The sequence below is a fragment of the Somniosus microcephalus genome, chromosome 22 (genome assembly GCF_052327205.1).
Source record: "Somniosus microcephalus isolate GS21.2 chromosome 22, FLI_Smic_1.0, whole genome shotgun sequence".
Classification (NCBI taxonomy): Eukaryota; Metazoa; Chordata; class Chondrichthyes; order Squaliformes; family Somniosidae; genus Somniosus; species Somniosus microcephalus.
This window is the reverse complement of record NC_141008.1, coordinates 9,958,724-9,978,692: the sequence shown is the minus strand read 5'-3', so window position 1 is coordinate 9,978,692 and position 19,969 is coordinate 9,958,724. Positions and strand designations below refer to the sequence as shown.

Sequence of the window (19,969 nt, the reverse complement as noted above, 5' to 3'; positions counted from 1 at the left end):
TGGGTGGGGGGTGGGCGGTGTCAGGGAATGGGCATGGTCGGGGGGATGAGCGGGGTCAGGAATGGGCATGGGCGGGGGGATGGGCATGGTCGGGGTCGGAATGAGTATGGTTGGGTGTTGGGCAGTTGGCCCACGTAACTTTAAACATGTAGCTTGATCTTATTGTTAGGGTTAAAGTGCACCCAATATTGGAGGCAGGGAAAATTAAACAGTGGAAGAGAGGAGCTTGAGGGAGAAAGAATTGCCAAGGATAGAGTTGCACAGCAGAGGAGCTCCTGAGGGAGCTGCCAGCCCAGGAGCCATCTTGACAGTAAAAGAGAGAGAAAGACAGAAGGATGTACAGGGGAGAGAGAGAAAGACATACAGGAGAGAGAGAGGATAAGCAAGAGAGAGGGGACACACAAGAGAGAAAGGACATGCAGGAGATAGAAAGAGAGAAAGGATATACAGGGGAGAGAGAGAGAGAAGGACATGCAGGAGAGAGAGAGAAGGACATGCAGGAGAGAGAGAGAAGGACATGCAGGAGAGAGAGAGAGAGAAGGACATGCAGGAGAGAGAGAGAGAGAGAAGGACATGCAGGAGAGAGAGAGAGAAGGACATGCAGGAGAGAGAGAGAAGGACATGCAGGAGAGAGAGAGAAGGACATGCAGGAGAGAGAGAGAAGGACATGCAGGAGAGAGAGAGAGAAGGACATGCAGGAGAGAGAGAGAGAAGGACATGCAGGAGAGAGAAAAAAAGTACAGGGGAAAGAGAGGAGGAAATACATGAGCACTAATTAACCTTCCTGTGAGGATATTGGTCCCAGCTCTGTTGAGGTGCAACCCGTCCATCTTGAACAGGTCCCTCCTGTCGCAGAACTGGCCCCAATGCCCCAGGCATCTGAAGCCCTCCCTCCTGCACCATTTCTCCAGCCACATGTTAACCTGTCTGATCCTGCTATTCCTTTACTCACTAGCGCATGGAACTGGGATTGCTACCTTTGAGACCCTGGCCTAGAAATTCAGTTGCGTGCGCCAGCCGTTAGCGCCTTAGGAGGAGTAGATCTCAAGCGCTAGGCACTTCGTGGCCGGGCGCAGCGCGATCTGCGCCTACGCCCAACTTCAGTAGACATTTAGCGCCGGCGCAAAGTGTTTGCGCGCACTCAGCTGCGCGCGCAGATTATGACGTCATTTCCTCGTGCAACGCCCTTTGTGCGCCCCAATCCGGAACTTCAGTCGCGCCAGCCCAATGTGGGCGTGGCGGTCCTAAGAACTGTGAAATGGAACGCAGCAGAGGCCATGCGGGCCACGGGGAGCGCAAATTAAAGGGCACTTACCCTGAACTATAAAGGCCAGCCATTTTGCAGCAATCACTCTTGTGCAACGGATTTATGGACAGAGACCAAGGAAGAGAGCTTACTGCTTTGGCCCAACATAGGAGAGGTATTTTTGGCTTCAGGCCAGAGCTTGGCAATTCGCCTTCATTGTGAGGTCATTGTTTGCCAGTATATTATGGGGGCTGCATGGGGTGCCAACCCTCAGTTTCAGCATTATGTGCGAAGGGCTCGCAGACGCTGTGTGAGAGGGGCAGCCCTGGCTAGACGCAGAGGGGGCAACAGGCGTCGGCAACGTAGGCCTTACCCACTCAGGAAATACCGCCAGCAGGTGTCCTATCTCACCATGCCTGCCGCGAAGTGTGTTAGGAGGCTGCGCTTCAGAAGGGAGGTGGTTGCAGAGATCTGCCAGCTGCTTCACAGAGATCTGCGTCCACAGCTGAGGTGCAGGACGTCTCTGTCGGTGGAAGTGAAGGTCACGGTGGCTCTGAACTTCTATGCAAGTGGCTCCTTCCAAGCCGCTGCTGGGGACATTGCTAACATATCCCAGTTCGCCGTGCATTACTGCATCCGCCAGGTGACCAATGCCCTTTTCAGAAGGAGACACCAATTCATCTCCTTCCCCATGACCCTGGAGAAGCAGCAGCAGCGTGCAGTGGGGTTTGCAAGAATAGCGGGCTTCCCCATGGTGCAGGGCGCCATTGACTGCACGCATGTGGCTTTGCGGGCACCTATCGACAATGCCGAGGATTACCGCAACCGGAAGGGCTACCATTCCCTCAATGTACAGCTGGTGTGTGACCACAGGCAGCGCATCCTAGCTGTCAATGCCCGCTTTCCAGGCAGCAGCCACGATGCATTTATCCTGCGCCAGACTACTGTGGCTGACATGTTCCAGGCACAGCCTCCCCCAAGAGAATGGCTTATCGGGGACAAAGGCTATCCTTTGTGTACCTGGCTCATGACCCCGCTCCGCGCGCCCAGGACCCCTGCTGAGGAGGCATACAACGAAAGCCATCAAGCCACTAGGAACATCATAGAACAAATGATTGGCGTCCTCAAGCAACGGTTCCGCTGCCTGGATCGTTCTGGCGGATCTCTGCAGTATTCGCCGGAGAGAGTCTCCCAGGTCGTGGTCATTTGCTGCATGCTGCACAACCTGGCTATCCGCAGGACTCAGGCACTGCCACCTCACGCTGGAGCACCACCTCAGGAGGAGGAGCAGGAGGAGCATGAGGAGGAGGAGGAGGAGGAGTACCAGCTCAGGAGGGAGGCACAAGGTCCAAGGGCCGCCCGTCGGCGGCTTATTGAACGACACTTCTAGGCCCCCTGTCAGGGAATGGCTTGTGCCAATGAAGGGACCTGAATGCAGCCGCTCCGCAAGCCCTCAGCCGGTTAAGGCAACAACCACTTCAAACATCAAACATGGACAAGCTGAATAAATAAAATGCTTTATTGAACAAACTCAGGGCCCTTCCCACATGAAACCCAAAAACAGACAACACCCCCAAAAAACAGTCACACACATGACTCACTCCCACAACCTGGGGAGGAATAACAAAACATTTCCACAAAAATGGCCTTCATCCTCGGCCTTACAAAAACAACCATCCCCATATAAAAACACATTTGCCCACACCCTCTACTTTGTGGCCCGCGAGGGCGATTCCTTGACCAGCCTTTTGCGGCCCCTGGCCGCCCTGCTGCTCCTCAAAGTGTGCCCAGTGGCTGCTGCAAGGCTGGGGGAAGGCTCCTGAGGGGCACATGGCGTGACGGCAGATGCCCTTGGGGGTCGGCCTAGACGAGCTCTGGCCCTCGAGGGGCCGGCTGGTGACTGCTGTAGCTGTGGCTGGGCAGCAGCAGCCTCTCCAGCAGCTCGTCGCAGCTCCACTGGGGGAGTGGCAGTGGCGGCTGCAGGAATGGGGGCAAGCTGGCTGATGGCAGGCGCTCGCTGCTCGCCTGAGACACTGGCACTCGCCCGGGCCAGCACTGCAGCATGCGCAGCAATCTGCTGAAGGACAGACCACTGTGCTGCTGCAGCGCGGCGGGTGCCCTGGCGATGCCTGGCTGACACAGTGAGTGTGGCAGCAGTGAGTGCCCGTACTGCCCTGGTCTGTGCCCGCATCAGACCAGCCAGTGACTGCACGGCACCACTGATCACCTGGCCACTCGCTGCGTGAGCTGCCCCGAATTCCGCCCAACTCGCTGCCTGTGCTGCCCCGAATTCGGCCCAACTCGCTGCCTATGCCGCCCCGAATTCGGCCCGACTCGCGGCCTGTGCTGCCCCGAATTCGGACCGACTCGCGGCGTGTGCTGCTTCGAATTGCTCAAAACTCCTGGCCTGTGAGGCGCCGAAATCGGCAACACTATGAGCCAGGGACTCAATGGCCTCAGGCAACCGTGCCACAACCCCCATGAACTCGGTGTGCCGGCAATCCGAGTCCACGGACATTTGATCGAGGAGGCGCACCTCCTTGGCGAGGACCGTCTCCGGACTGGAGGCCGGACTCTCCCTCTGGGGAGAAGGCCGCCGAGCTGCCCGACCCTTCCCGCGTTGCTGGATGCCTCTGGGTCCAGCAACTACACTCCCCTGCGACCCTTCCCCCCCTCTGGGAAGAAGGCCGCCGAGCTGCCCGACCCTTCCCGCATTGCTGCACGCCACTGGGCACAGGAGCTACACTCCCCTCCGACACTTCCCCCTGGCTCTCTTCCAGGGAAGACGTGTCCCCTCCATTGGCATCCCCTGGCGCGGCTGAGGGTTCCCCTGATGGGCCGCCTTCCTCTTCCTCCTCCTCCTCCTCCTCTTCCGAGGGGCTGTCACTGGCAGCTTCAGGGACCTCCTCCTCACCATCTGAAAGCAGGAAGGCACAAGAGTAGCTTTAGAGTGAGGAGAGGGCGTCAGCGAGGGAGGCATGAGTGGTGGCATTCAGCGCATTGGTCGGACAGTGGCAAAGGATGTAGATCTGAAGCGCAAGTGGGACGAGAGAGGTCCAAAAGGTGATGCCCTTACCATTGGTGCCCAGAACAGGGTCGGCATCTCCAGATGCAACGGGGCCAATCACCCGGGCACCCATGAGGCTACCCACACGCTCTTCAAGGTCACTGAGCTGCTGGATCTGGGGACGGCCTCCCCCGGTCACAGTCCGGCTCTTCTGATTGTGTGCCAGCTTGGCCTGCAAGAGAAAGGACGGCCTCTAAGTACAGTGTGGTGCCCTGATCTTGTGTGCACTGCCTCCCATGGTCGAATAGCTTGGCCAGTGTGGTGCCCTGATCTTGTGTGCACTGCCTCCCATGGTCGAATAGCTTGGCCAGTGTGTAAAGTGCAGAATGTGCAATTGATGTTCATGCCAGTCCCATAGCTGCTGGATGAGGGCTGGCCATTAGGGCTTTTAGGTCCCATTGCCCATAATGTGAGGTGCACATGCAAGGATGAGGAGGACACTGGAAAGGGGACTCACCCTGACAATCCTTGTGAGGTCATTGAACTTTTTCCGGCATTGGACACCAGTCCTGGGGACCTCGCTGTTGGATGTGACCCTGTGGGCGACCTCCCTCCAGGCTTTCCTGTAGACGCTGGTGGCAGGCTTCTTGCCACTGTCCGGGAACAAGAGTTTGCGTCTCCTCTCCAAAGCCCTAACCAGCACCCTCAAATCATGGCCAGTGAAGCGCTGCGCTCGTTCACGGGCCTTCTGCATCTTTCCCGGCGCAATTTCTGTTCAGCAGCAGTGTTTAGGCCTAGCTGGAGGGCTGCAGTGTCCAGGGCGTGGCAGCAGACGAACTCGACCCTTCCCCCTTTAAGAGCTGGCCGGCGCCAGGGTGTCTGCTGTCAATCAAGAAATGACCGCACCTGCGCTGCGCCCGGCCTCGGCGGTTTAGCTCAGCACCGCCGGCTTTGCGCCTAAAGATAGTTGTGTAACGCCAGTTTTAGCGCTCGAGCAAACTCTTAGGGCGAAGCTACTGAATATCGGCGAAGTGGCCTCGACTTTGCGCCGGGCGCAAACTTTAGCGGCCGCCCGACTTCTCCGCCCCAAAAGTGGCTATACTGAATTTCTAGGCCCCTGTTTTTTAATTTCCTCCCTGGCTCCTGAAACTCTGACTGCAGGACCTCAACCCTTTTCCTTCCTGTGTCATTGGTTCCCATGTGGACCACTATTTCTGGCTGTTCCTCTTCCCCTCAGAATGTTCCGCACCCTCTCAGTGATGTCCTTTACCCTGGCACCAGGGAGGAACCACACTATGCGGGTCTCACATCTGCGGCTGCAGAAACACCGGTCTCCCTCCCCGATCTTCGAATCTCCTATAACCACTACATTTCTACACTTTGTAGTGTCCCCCTGTGCAGTCCTTTGCCCCACAGTGCCGTAGATGTGCTCTAGACTACACACTCACTGAGGTGGCGTCACCCTCACTGGTATTCAGCGCTGGAAATCAGTATAAGTGTGCCACACCCCTGGAGGATTCCTGCACTGCCTGCCACTTCCTACCCTGCCGGATGGCCACCCTCTTACTCTCTTCCTGAACTCTCTGTAGCTGCAGGGTGACCCCTCCTGAAACATGCGCTCCAGGAAATTCTCAGCCGCCCGTATGCCTACAGTGACTCCAGCCGCTCCTCAAGCTCAGAAACCCAGAGAGAGAGAGAGAGATGAACAGGAGAGAGAGGGGTATGCAGGAAGGTGAATGAGAGAGAGGGAATGACATACAGAGAGAAAAAGAGAGAGAGAAGGACATACAGGAGAGGGTAGAGGACACGAGAGAGAGAGAAGGACATACAGGATAACAAGAGAGAGGGAATATATAGGAGAGACAAGTAAATAGAGGAGCGAGAGAAGGACATACTGGAGAGAAAAAGGGACATACTAGAGAGAGAAGAAAATACAGGAAAGAGAGCAGAAAATAGAAAAGAGAAGGACATACAGGAGAGAGAGAGAGAATGACATACAGGAGAGAGAGAGAGAGAATGACATACAGGAGAGAGAGAGAGAATGACATACAGGAGGGAGAGAGAGAATGACATACAGGAGAGAGAGAGAGAATGACATACAGGAGAGAGAGAGAGAGAAGGACATACAGGAGAGAGAGAGAGAATGACATACAGGAGAGAGAGAGAAGGACATACAGGAGAGAGAGAGAGAGAATGACATACAGGAGAGAGAGAGAGAATAACATACAGGAGGGAGAGAGAGAGAATGACACAGGAGAGAGAGAGAATGACATACAGGAGAGAGAGAACAGGGAGAGAGAGAGAGCAGAGCCCGAGCAGCAACCGGAGCACGGAGCCTGAAGCCGGAGAAAGGCCCGAGGAACCGGGCCGAGCGAGGCACCGGAGAGAAGGAGAGCGAGCAGCAACAGGAGTAGACCCAGACCGGGAGGAGCGGCCCGAGCCAGTCAAAGAGGCGAGTGGAGAGGTAGGGATCGGGTCGGGCCTGGAGAGCGAGCAAGCCCAGGGCCTGAAACCCGAGAAACTCCGGGGTCGGAGAAACTCGGACAAACACCGGGCCGGGACAGCACAGCCGAGCCGAGGGGCTGGGGCCAGGGCAGAAGCCCGAAGAGAGCGTTGGGAGCTGAGAGCTGAGAGCGCGAAATTTGAACGAAGGGAAACGGCTGAAAGGAGAAAAGGAGCAAAGAGAGGTAACTGCACCTAGAGAGAGAGAGACGGAGCGAGAGAGCGTGAGAGAGAGAGAGAGGAGAGGAAACACCAGCTGGAGAGAAAAAGCCGGAGAAATAAGTTTTACCTAACTCTACCTAAGTTTCATTTTAGTTAAAGTTAGTTCGGAAAAAGTTTAATTTTATTTAAATTTAGCTCGAAAAAAAAAAAAAAAAACCTGAAAAAAGAACAACAAACCCGCGAGGAAAAGGAATAGAAACCCGAGAGAAACGATAAACTACCCGAACCAAGAGCCTGTGAGAAAAAGAGAAAGATAAACCTTTAAGAGCAGCTATATCAAAGATGAACCCCTGAAAAACTCCCAATTTTGGACCTAAAAGTGGGCTAAGGTGGAACACGACACAAAAAAGAGAAAAAAAAAGTTATCTATTTGAGACAAAAAACAAACGACTACAATGAGCAGGGAAATGATATATCCTGAGCAATGCACAAAAAATAAAGCAAAGGAAAAATACAAGTACACAACACTAAAAAATAACCCAGAAATCCTCTACGTGGACTATACCACACACAAAGGGACTAAGCTGAAGAACAACCTCAAATTCTACACCGAATACGTCACCTCCTGGAAGGAGACTTTACAAAAACACTACACATACGTCTCCAGTGAAGGTATTGGCAGTGGAGGCAGACTGAAAATATGTAAAGATGGAAACCTAGATAAAGATGACCCCCTGCTAACCATAAGCTACTACAACAAAAATAGAAAGATCATGATACAGGGGAATGTGGAAAATCTGGACACCTTCGAAAAGGAATTTCCCCAGTTGAAAACTAAGGCAGACACAAAGAGGACCAATGGACAGGAAGCAAAAGAGAGTCGAACAGAGGATGAGGAGAGCCAAGTGGAGGAAGAAGAAGAGAGACCAGCAGAGGAAAACACCTCCCTGTACATCTCCACCCCCCCCACACCTCTCAACGAAAACAAAATGATGAAAGAGAATCTGGCCAAACTAGAACTTGATTTCAACGAATACAGAGAAACACTGGCCAAGAATTTGAAGGAGGAATTCAAACAGCTAAAAACGGAACACGAGTCCACCATCCACAAGCTGAGAAAGACCATAGAGGAGCAAAGAAATGAGATCAAAGAACTCCGTACTCAACTAAACAAAACGAAGGAGACCGTAGAAAGGCTCAGCAGGCAACACAAACCTCTTAAGGTCCAAAAACCTGAGGACACAAAAACAACACACACAAGGACACAGAACCCGCCGGATGCCACCCCACACGAAGACACACCGAAAGCCACAAACCCCGCTCCAACCAGCCCTCAGTCGAGTCATGCCCAGACTACTGCTACCCAGTCCTCACACACAGGAACACAAAAACCGACAGATACCCCCCCAAACGAGGACACACCGAAAGCCCCAAACCCCGCTCCTGCCACACAACATATCCCAGAAACCCAGCCAACAACCAGCCACCAGGCGAGTCCTACCCAGACTACTGTTACCCAGTCTGAAAAACCAGCCCCTCAGGCGGTCCTGCTGACCGACTCCAACGGAAAGTTTCTGGACCCCCAGAGGCTGTTCCCAGACCATCAAGTCCTGAAAAAATGGTGCAGCAACACAGGCCAAGCAATGAAGATCCTGAACAAAGAATCCCTTGGAAGCCCCAAATGGATTGTGATCCACACAGGCACGAACGACCTACGCACCCTACAGGAAGGCACGGCTTGGGCGGTGAGCAGGATGGCAGAAAAGGCCAGCAGGGAATTCCCCGAGGCGCGGATCGTGATCTCCACACTACTGCCCAGAAAGGACACCCCAGCCTATATAATCCACAACACCAACAGGGAGATCGACACGAGATGTTCTGTCCTCCCCAACGTCTCCCTGGCCCATCATCCAAACATCAACACAAGGGACCTCTATGACGAAATACATCTACTCAAACAGCGGATGTGGGTCTTCGCAAGAAACCTCATAAACACTGCCAAAAGACACAGCCCTCCCACCCCCCCTACCATTGGGAGCCCAAACAGGACCACCAATGTCCCCCACCCCCCTTTACAAAACCGACAACAGAACCGTGCTTTTATACCTGACCCAAGACCCCCCTCTAGACCACAGACTGTAGACCAAGAACTGAGAAAGATCATGACGATGCTGAACAGCCTGATAGAAAGCCGGAGAAATTATTAATATTGTTATTTATCATTATCATTATTGTTATCTTATCAGTATTATTACTATTATTAGATAGATATATGTGCATGCCTCATGAAATTTATACTAAATCATCACTTAGCATTATAGAAAATAGTGTTTCCACACTCATCCCACAAAATAGGTCCATTTTATTTCGTTTTATTGAACTATATAAATGCGTTCTTTCCACATAAGCTGCTGGAATATCCAGGGCCTCCGCTCCTCAACTTTTGGGATGAAGAGTACAGACCCTGAATTCCTAAAAGCTATAAAAGACATTGATATAATTGTGTTAACAGAAACATGGTGCCAAAAGGACATGCCGACCCACTGTCCTCCAATGTACCATGAAATCATTGTGCCCTCAGTAAAGAACACTAAAACACGCAAGGGCAGAACCTCCGGGGGAATATTGGTGTGGTATAAGGGAGAACTGGACAAACACATCTCACCGGTAAAACAGGGGAAATCACACGTATGGCTAAAACTAGATAAAAATATAGGAATAGCAAAAAAAGATGTTTACTTATGTGCGATCTACATACCTCCAATAGATTCGCCATATTTCGAAGAGGAGTTATTTGATACTCTCCACATGGAAATCAGCCATTTCCAGGCCCAAGGAAAGGTGATAATATGTGGGGACCTAAATGCAAGGACCGGTTGTGAACCTGACTTCATAGACCCACAGGGAAACAACCATGTGTTTGGCCAGACCCCTTTAGATGTCACACCAGCCATCGCAAATCGGAACAACCTTGATCGTGAAATAAATAAAAGCGGTAGGGAGGTAGTGCAACTCTGCCGAGCCTTAGGCCTGTACATAGTTAATGGTAGGTTCAGAGGGGACTCCCTAGGGAGACTCACATACTCCTCAACTCTTGGGTCTAGTGTGGTGGACTATACAATCACTGACCTGGACCCCTGCGATATCAACGCATTCACTGTCAGGCAGCAATCCCCCCTCTCAGACCATAACCAAATAAATGTGTACCTTAAACTTTCTGCCCAAACTACAGACACAAAAAAGGAACACAGTAAGCTACATAAAATAAACCAGACATACAGATGGGCCCCAGACAGTGGAGATAAATTCATCACAGCACTAAATTCACCTGATCTCACAAGTAAAATTTCAAAATTTAAAGAAAATCTATATGAGATCACCAGAGATGGTGTAAACACGGCCATAGAGGATATAAATATGATCTTCCATGAGGCAGCTGTAAAAGCCGACCTCGTGAAACAGAAGAGGAAGCATCACAAAAGACAAAATAAAAATATGAAATGGTTTGACCACGAATGCAAAAATGCCAGAAAAGACCTGAGAAAAATATCAAACCAAAAGCATCGGCAACCAAACAATCCGGACCTACGTACTAGATACAATGAAACCCTCAAAAGATATAAACACACCATTAGGAACAAAACACAAAACTATACCCACAAAATACTCGAAGAAATTGAAAACTCCACCAATCCAAAACAATTCTGGGAAATGTGGAATAACCTGAGTACAACACAATTGCAAGCATTACCAATCCAAGATGGCGACATCTGGAGAACACATTTTGAAAACCTCTACAAAGACATCCCAAAAAACAAAACAAACCCAAGTCAACATCAGGTCACAGAAAAACTCCACACATTAGAAGCAACAATTAAAGACAACCAAAACCCTCTAGACTCCCCAATCACATGGAAAGAACTGGCCACAAAAACAAAATCTCTCCACCTAAAGAAAGCCTGTGGCCCAGACAACATCAAAAATGAAATGCTAAAGTTCAGCAATATGGAGATGCAGGGTGCGATACTCAAACTATTCAACATCATATTACGCTCAGGCTGTTTTCCCGATATCTGGTGCCAAGGACTAATCTCCCCCATATATAAAAGTGGAAACAAATCAGACCCAAATAACTACCGCGGCATCTGTGTCAACAGTTGTCTAGGGAAGTTATTCTGCAGTATTCTAAATAGTAGATTACTTGATTTTCTTAACAAACATAATATCCTCAGAAAAAACCAAATAGGCTTTCTTCCAAAACACCGCACCGCCGACCATATCTATACCCTTCACACCCTCATTGAAAAACATAAACACCAAACAAAAAATGGGAAAATATTCGCCTGTTTCATCGACTTCAAGAAAGCCTTTGACTCTATATGGCACGAAGGGCTCTATTATAAACTTCTTCAGTGTGGAATAGGGGGCAAAGTCTATGACCTTATTAAATCAATGTATCTGAAAAACAAATGCGGGGTCAAAATTGGAGACAAACGCACCGATTTCTTCACCCAGAGAAGAGGCGTCCGGCAGGGCTGCAATTTGAGCCCGACCCTGTTCAACATATACATAAATGAATTAGCAGACATGCTGGAGCAAAGCGAGTCACCAGGTCTCCGTCTCCTGGATGGAGAAGTGAAGTCCCTGTTCTATGCGGACGACCTGGTTCTGCTGTCTCCCACAGAACAGGGATTACAGCAACAACTAGACCTACTCGACAAATACTGCCAAAATTGGGCTCTAACAGTAAATCTAAAGAAAACCAACATCATGATTTTTCAGAAAAGACCCAGATGTCAGGAAAACAAATACCAGTTTACCCTCAGTGATACCACTATAGGACACACTATGAGCTACACCTACCTTGGTCTAACTATTACAGCATCAGGGAGCTTCAGCATAGCAGTGAATGCACTAAAAGAAAAAGCCCGAAGAGCCCTATATGCAATAAAAAGAAAATTCTACAACATCCAAATCCCAATCAAAATCTGGCTCAAAATTTTTGACAGCATAATCCTGCCCATTGCACTGTACGGTAGTGAAGTATGGGGCCCGCTAAATCACCAAAGCTACACTAAATGGGAAAAACACACAATAGAAGCCCTACATGCAGAATTCTGCCGAAGCATCCTTCGCACCCAAAGAAAAACGCCAACAAATGCATGCAGAGCCGAACTAGGCAGATACCCACTGATAATAAACATCCAAAAACGAGCACTAAACTTCCTAAATCACCTCAAATCTAGCTCCCCAGACACCCTTCATTTCAAAGCCTTTCAGACCCAAGAGCTAAACCCAGAAAAGAGTCCCCTGAGTCAGCTGCTACTGAAACTAAGTACTCAGCCAGACCCTGACCAGCCCCAGACCAACACAGCCGTCCAAACACCAATCCGAGTGAACCAAATCATTAAAAAATGCAAAGAAACCTACCTGGAACATTGGAACAAAATAACCGAAAGCCAAAGCAGATTAGAATGTTACCGGGCCCTAAAAAGAGAATATAAACTGGCAGACTACCTCACGACCATCAGAGACACAAAACAGAGACAGACCCTCACCAGGTACAGACTAAGCGACCACCAACTGGAAATTGAAAAAGGCAGATACAAGAAATCCTGGCAGCCTAGAGAGAATAGAATATGCGATCAATGTCTGGCTGGCAAGGTTGAAACAGAAATGCATTTCCTCCTAAAATGCGAAAAATTCAACACATCAAGAAACATATTATTCAACAAGCTAAGCCAAACAACCCCAGATTTCAAGGAATTGGATGATCTGTCAAAATTGAGATTAGTCCTAGGAGAAGGAGACAGACCATACCTTGGGGCTAAATATGTAACAACATGTCACAACCTGAGGACTGTTTAAAAGTAAGACTGTTTAAAATTAATATTGAACGTACCAAATGAAGTAGAAAGACTGTTTAAAATTAATATTGTTTAAAAGTAATATTGTATATACCCAACAAATGTCAAATCGATTGACACCTACAGAATGTTGGAAAACTGTACCTTTTTGCTATGTAAGCTTTGGCAATATGGTTCTCTGTAAACTTTCATGCCAATAAAGCATTTGAACTGAACTGAACTGAACTGAGAGAAGGACATACAGGAGAGAGAGAGAGAATGACATACAGGAGAGAGAGAGAATGACATACAGGAGAGAGAGAGAGAGAGAGAGAGAAGGACATACAGGAGAGAGAGAGAATGACATACAGGAGAGAGAGAGAGAGAATGACATACAGGAGAGAGAGAGAATGACATACAGGAGAGAGAGAGAGAATGACATACAGGAGAGAGAGAGAATGACATACAGGAGAGAGAGAGAGAATGACATACAGGAGAGAGAGAGAATGACATACAGGAGAGAGAGAGAATGACATACAGGAGGGAGAGAGAGAATGACATACAGGAGGGAGAGAGAGAATGACATACAGGAGAGAGAGAGAGAATGACATACAGGAGGGAGAGAGAGAATGACATACAGGAGAGAGAGAGAATGACATACAGGAGAGAGAGAGAGAAGGACATACAGGAGAGAGAGAGAATGACATACAGGAGAGAGAGAGAGAGAAGGACATACAGGAGAGAGAGAATGACATACAGGAGAGAGAGAGAGAGAATGACATACAGGAGAGAGAGAGAGAATGACATACAGGAGAGAGAGAGAATGACATACAGGAGAGAGAGAGAGAGAAGGACATACAGGAGAGAGAGAATGACATACAGGAGAGAGAGAGAATGACATACAGGAGAGAGAGAATGACATACAGGAGAGAGAGAGAGAATGACATACAGGAGAGAGAGAGAGAATGACATACAGGAGAGAGAGAGAGAGAGAGAGAGAAGGACATACAGGAGAGAGAGAGAGAATGACATACAGGAGAGAGAGAGAATGACATACAGGAGAGAGAGAGAGAATGACATACAGGAGAGAGAGAGAATGACATACAGGAGAGAGAGAGAGAATGACATACAGGAGAGAGAGAGAGAGAGAATGACATACAGGAGAGAGAGAGAGAGAGAATGACATACAGGAGAGAGAGAGAGAGAATGACATACAGGAGAGAGAGAGAGAATGACATACAGGAGAGAGAGAGAGAGAGAATGACATACAGGAGAGAGAGAGAATGACATACAGGAGAGAGAGAGAGAGAATGACATACAGGAGAGAGAGAGAGAATGACAGGAGAGAGAGAGAAGGACATACAGGAGAGAGAGAGAGAGAATGACAGGAGAGAGAGAGAATGACATACAGGAGAGAGAGAGAATGACATACAGGAGAGAGAGAGAGAGAGAATGACATACAGGAGAGAGAGAGAGAGAATGACAGGAGAGAGAGAGAAGGACATACAGGAGAGAGAGAGAGAGAGAATGACACAGGAGAGAGAGAGAATGACATACAGGAGAGAGAGAGAAGGACATACAGGAGAGAGAGAAGGACATACAGGAGAGAGAGAGAGAATGACATACAGGAGAGAGAGAGAAGGACATACAGGAGAGAGAGAGAGAGAGAAGGACATACAGGAGAGAGAGAGAATGACATACAGGAGAGAGAGAGAAGGACATACAGGAGAGAGAGAGAGAATGACATACAGGAGAGAGAGAGAGAAGGACATACAGGAGAGAGAGAGAAGGACATACAGGAGAGAGAGAGAAGGACATACAGGAGAGAGAGAGAGAGAGAATGACATATAGGAGAGAGAGAGAAGGACATACAGGAGAGAGAGAGAAGGATGTACAGGAGAGAGACGATATGCAGGCTGGGAGAGAGAATAACAGAATCATACAATGATGCAGCACAGAAGGAGGCCATTTGGCCCATCGTGCCTGTGCTGGCTTTTTGAAAGAGCTATCCAATTAATCCTACTCCCCTGCTCTTTCCCCGTAGCCTTATAAATGTTTTCCCTTCAAGTATTTATTCAATTCCCTTTTGAAAGTTACCATTGAATCTGCTTCCAGTATCCTTTCAGGCAGTGCATTCTAGATCATAACAACTCGGTGTATAAAAAAATATTTCCTCCTGTCGCCTCTGGTTCTTTTGTCAATCATCTTAAATCTGTGTCCCCTGGTTACTGACCCTCCTGCCCGTGGAAACAGTTTCTCATTATTTACTCTATCAAAACCTTTCTTGATTTTGAACACCTCTATTAAATCTCCTCTTAACCTGCTCTGCTCTAAGGAGAACAGCCTTAGCTTCTCCAGTCTCTCCACATAACTGAAGTCCCTGATCCCTGGTACCATTCTAATAAATCTCCTCTGCATCCTCTCCAAGGCCTTGACATCCTTCCTAAAGTGTGGTGCCCAGAATTTAGAAAGGTTCATCATAACTTCCTTGTTTTTGTGCTGTATTCCTCTATTACTAAAGCCAAGGATCCTCTTTGCTTTTTTAACAGCCTTATCAACTTGTCCTGCCACCTTCAAAGATTTGTGTACGTAAACCCCCAGGTCTCTCGGTTCCTGTGCCCCCTTTAAAATTGTACCATTTAGTTTATATCGCCTCTCCTCATTCTTCCTACCAAAATGCACCGCTTCACACTTCTTTGCATTAAATTTCATCTGCCCTGTGCCTGCGCATTTCACCAGTCTGTCTATGTCCTCCTGAAGTCTTTTACTCTCCTCCTCATTGTTTACTACATTTCCGAGTTTTGTGTCATCTACAAACTTTGAAATTATGCCCTGGTCATTAATATATATCAAAAAGAGCAGTAGTCCTAATACCGAACCCTGGGGAACACCACTCTATACTTCCTTCCAGTCTGAAAAAAAGCTGTTCACCACTACTCTCTGCTTTCTATCCTTTAGCCAATTTTGTATCCATGCTGCTACTGTCCCTGTCCCTTTAATCCCATGGGCTTTAATTTTGCTAACAAGCCTAATATGTGGTACTTTGTCAAACGCCTTTTGAAAGTCCATATACACAACATCAACCACACTACCCTCATCAACCCGTTCTGTTAATTCATCAAAGAACTCGATTAGGTTAGTCAAATACGATTTGCCTTTAACAAATCCTTGCTGACTTTCATTTTATTAGCCCATACTTTTCCAAATGCCAATTAATATTGTGCTGGATTATTATCTCTAATAGTTTCCCCACCACCAACGACTGACTGGCCTGTAGTTGCCGTGTTTATCCCTCTCCCCTTTTTTAAACAGGGGTCTAACATTGGCAATTCTCCAGTCCTCTAGCACCACCCTCATATCCAAAGAGGATTGGAGGATTCTGGCCGATTTCCACCCTTAATTCCCTCAGTAACTTAGGATAAGTTTTCTACTTTGAGGACTCCCAACCTTTAAGTACCTCTTCTTTATCAATTTCTTTCCTATCCAATATCACCACTGCTTCCTCCTTTACTGCTACATTGGCAGCATCTTCTTCTCAAATGTCGTGCCCTCTGCCTCCATAAGAATATCTCCTTATTGGTCCTTAATTGGCCCCACCCTTCCTTTGACTACCCTTTTACTATTTATGCATTTATAAATGATTTTTGGGTTCTCTTTTATGCTAGGCACTAATCTATTCTCATACTCTCTCTTTGCCCCTCTTATTCCCTTTTTTAGATCACCTCTATATTCAGCTTGGTTCTCTACTGTATTATGAACCTTAAAATTGTCATAAGCCTCCTTTTCCTGTCACATTTAAATTTCTATATCTTTATCCATCCAGGGAAATCTAGCTTTGGACGCCCTTCCTTTCCCCCTCAATGAAATGTGTCGACTCTGTACCCGAACCATCTCCCCTTCAAAGGCCTCCCATTGTTCAATTACTGTTTTGCCTACCAATTTTTGATTCCAAGCCACCTGGGTCAGATCCCTTTTCAACTCACTGAAGTTCACCCTCGTCCAGTTAAGTATTTTTACGTTTGATTGTACCTTGTCCTTTTGCATAATTATTCTAATCCTGAAGATATTATGATCACTGTTCCCCAAATGCTCTCCCACTGAAACATGCTCCTCTTTCCCCACTTCATTCCCCGGAACTAGATCCAGCACAGCTTCCTTCCTCGTTGGGCTGGAAACACACTGATCAAGAAAGTTCTCTTGTACACATTTCAGGAATTCCTCCCCCTCTTTGCCCTTTACACTGTTATTATCCCAGTCTAGATTCGGATAATTGAATAATTGATGTCCCCCATTATCACTACTCTGTAGTTCTTGCATCTTTCTGTAATTTGCCTGCAAATTTGCTCCTCTATCTCCTTCTCACTATTTGGGGGCCTATAGTATACACCCAGTAGTGTAATAGCTCCTCTATTGTTCCTTAATTCTAACCAAATAGATTATGTCTTTGACCCCTCAACTACATCAACCCTCTCCAGTGCTATAATAGTTTATTTTATCAATACTGTCACCTCCCCCCTTTTCTTCCTTCCCTATCTTTCCTGAATATCTTGTAGCCAAGAATGTTACGTTCCCAATCCTCCTCCTCTTTGAGCCAGGTCTCTGTTAATGCCACTATATCACGGTTCCATGTGTCGACTTGTGCCTGCAGCTCACCGACCTTACTTACCACGCCCCAGGCATTTATGTACATACACTCCAAACCCATCTTAGACCGCTTTGGATTTGCCCCTGTCTGATCCCTCCTATATCTGAACTATTCTTTACTCTAGTGCTAGTCACCTCTCCCAGTCCTCTGTGCACCTTGTTTCTCCTCTCTTAGGTTTCATCCAGATGCCCATTCCCCAGCCAAATTAGTTTAAACCCTCCCCCATGAGGACATTGGTCCCAGCTCTGTTGAGGTGCAAACTGTCCATCTTGAACAGGTCCTTCCTGCCCCAGAACTGGTCCCAATGCCCCAAGAATCTGAAGCCCTCCCTCCTGCACCATTTCTCCAGGCACGTGTTAACCTGTCTGATCCTGCTATTCCTATACTCACTAGCGCATGGAAGTGGGATTACTACCTTTAAGGTCCTGCTCTTTAATTTCCTCCCGAGCTCCTGAAACTCTGACTGCAGGACCTCAACCCTTTTCCTTCCTGTGTCATTGGTTCCCTCATGGACTATGACTTCTGGCTGTTCCCCATCCCTCCTCAGAATGTTCCGCACCCTCTCAGTGATGTCCTTTGCCCTGGCACCAGGGAGGAACCACACTATGCGGAACTCATGTCACTGGTTGCAGAAATGCCTGGCTATCCCCTGACCTTCGAACCCCCTATAACCACTACATTTCTACACTTTGCTGTGTCCCCCTGTGCAGTCCTTTGTCCCACGGTGCCGTGGATGTGCTCTCGACTGCTGGTTTGAGAGTGCCACACTCCCGGAGGATTCCTGCACTGCCGGTTGGCCACCACTTACTATTCTCCGGAACTCTCTGCAGAAGGACCTACAGGCAAGAGAGAGAGAGTGACACACGAGAGAGACAGAAGGATATACAGGAGAGAGACAGAAGGATATACAGAAGAGAGAGAAGGATATACAGGAGAGGGAGAGAGAGAGAAGGATATACAGGAAAGAGAGAGAAGGACATAAGAACATAAGAATTAGGAGCAGGAGTCGGGCATACGGCCCTTCGAGCCTGCTCCACCATTGAATAAGATCATGGCTGATTTTCGACCTCAACTCCACTTTCCCGCCCGATCCCCATATCCCTTGATTCCCCTAGAGTCCAAAAATATATGCAGGAGAAAGAGAGGCTATTGCTTTGATGGGGCTGGTAAAGACTGGGGTCAGTGAGGGGTCACGGGGGGGAGAGGGGATCTTCTGGTGCCCAGGATCCGAATGCGGGAGAAGTGGGCAGCCTGGGAGAGCAGTCTGCAGGGACGCAGAGCTAGTGGGCATAGGGAGCACAGCCGCTTGTGATGGGCTGTGGGAATGTTGGGGTGAGTGAGCCCGGGAACAGAGCACAGGCAATAGGTCGACCGATGGCACCCCTCACTAAAAGCTCAAGTTTAACAACAACTAATGAGGACATCAGGCAAACCAGGAGCTGAGCAGAGAGCATCGGCCGTATTAGAGAATAAGGCAGAGGTGAATTGATGTAGACTGAGATCAGTTTCAGCTGGAGAATGGAGGAAAGAGAGAGGAGGACTTCAAACTACATCGCAGTGAGTGAAGCGTGTGATGCAATGATTTGTCCATTTCTTTTTGTGATGAACAGATCTCTCACCTGTTGGTGGTGAAGCCTGAGGATCGTTTCACAGCGGATCAGGCCCTGGCACACCCATTCTTCCAACAGTACGTGGTGAAGGAGGTTCGCTATTTCAGTCCTTACAGGAAGTTTAAGGTAAAGGTTGAGGAGACAACAGCGGACAGTGTTCAACATCAGCAGTGCCCAAAACCAGCCCCACTAGTGCCAGACTGCAGCCAATAAATTGCCCATTGACTCGGGTAACAGATTGGAACCCTGAGGATCAATAACCCCGAACTCCCATCCGCAATCACGAGAGACGTTCAATAATCAAATAAAAAACAAACTAGCATTTCTACAGCGCCTTTCACACCATCAGGACTTCCCAAAGCGCCTTCGCAGCCAATGAAGTGTAGTCACTGTTGTAATGCAGGAAACACGCAAGACAATTTGTGCACAGCAAGCTCCCACAAACACCAATAAGATAACTGACCAGGTAGTCGGTTTTAGTGATGGTGGTTGAGGAATAAATATCGGCCAGGACACTGAGGAGAGCAACCCTGCTCTTTTTTGAAATAGTGACATGGGGGAGGTTAAATTGGATAGCCCCCCAAAATGGGCGCGAGGATCGTGATGTGTGATTACCCCACGCCCATTCAGTGTAATGCAAGCAGCATGGCAACTTTGTGTTGCCTGCTCATTATAATGATTTCTGCGTGCAGACATTGCTAACCACGCTGTTCATTGGCTGTACACATCAGCAGGGGGCCTAAAACCGTAATTTCTTAGTACCACTTAAAGCTAGCCTGCACTGCTTAAAGCTAGCCTGCATCTCTAAAAAGGGAGGTGCATTGTGGCTGCTGGAGGTGCTGAGATTATTGGGAATAATGTGCTGTAAAACAAGCAACAATGGCTGACCATAGGAGAGAGCGTGCATCAAGGTTTTCAGATGCTGCACTGGAGGTCTTGGTGAAGGAGGTG

At 48.5% G+C, this 19,969-nt stretch overlaps 1 protein-coding gene across 3 annotated transcripts in view; it reads left to right on the top strand.

The window, feature by feature from the left end:
• Positions 1–19,969, top strand: part of LOC147102026 (phosphorylase b kinase gamma catalytic chain, skeletal muscle/heart isoform-like) — a 129,770-nt gene that overhangs the window by 81,459 nt on the left and 28,342 nt on the right. For all 3 annotated transcript variants that reach the window (XM_085964168.1, XM_085964169.1, XM_085964170.1), the window contains exon 9: positions 19,019–19,144. In XM_085964168.1, coding sequence (XP_085820294.1) covers positions 19,019–19,144 — 126 coding nt within the window. The remainder of the gene's footprint in view (positions 1–19,018; positions 19,145–19,969) is intronic.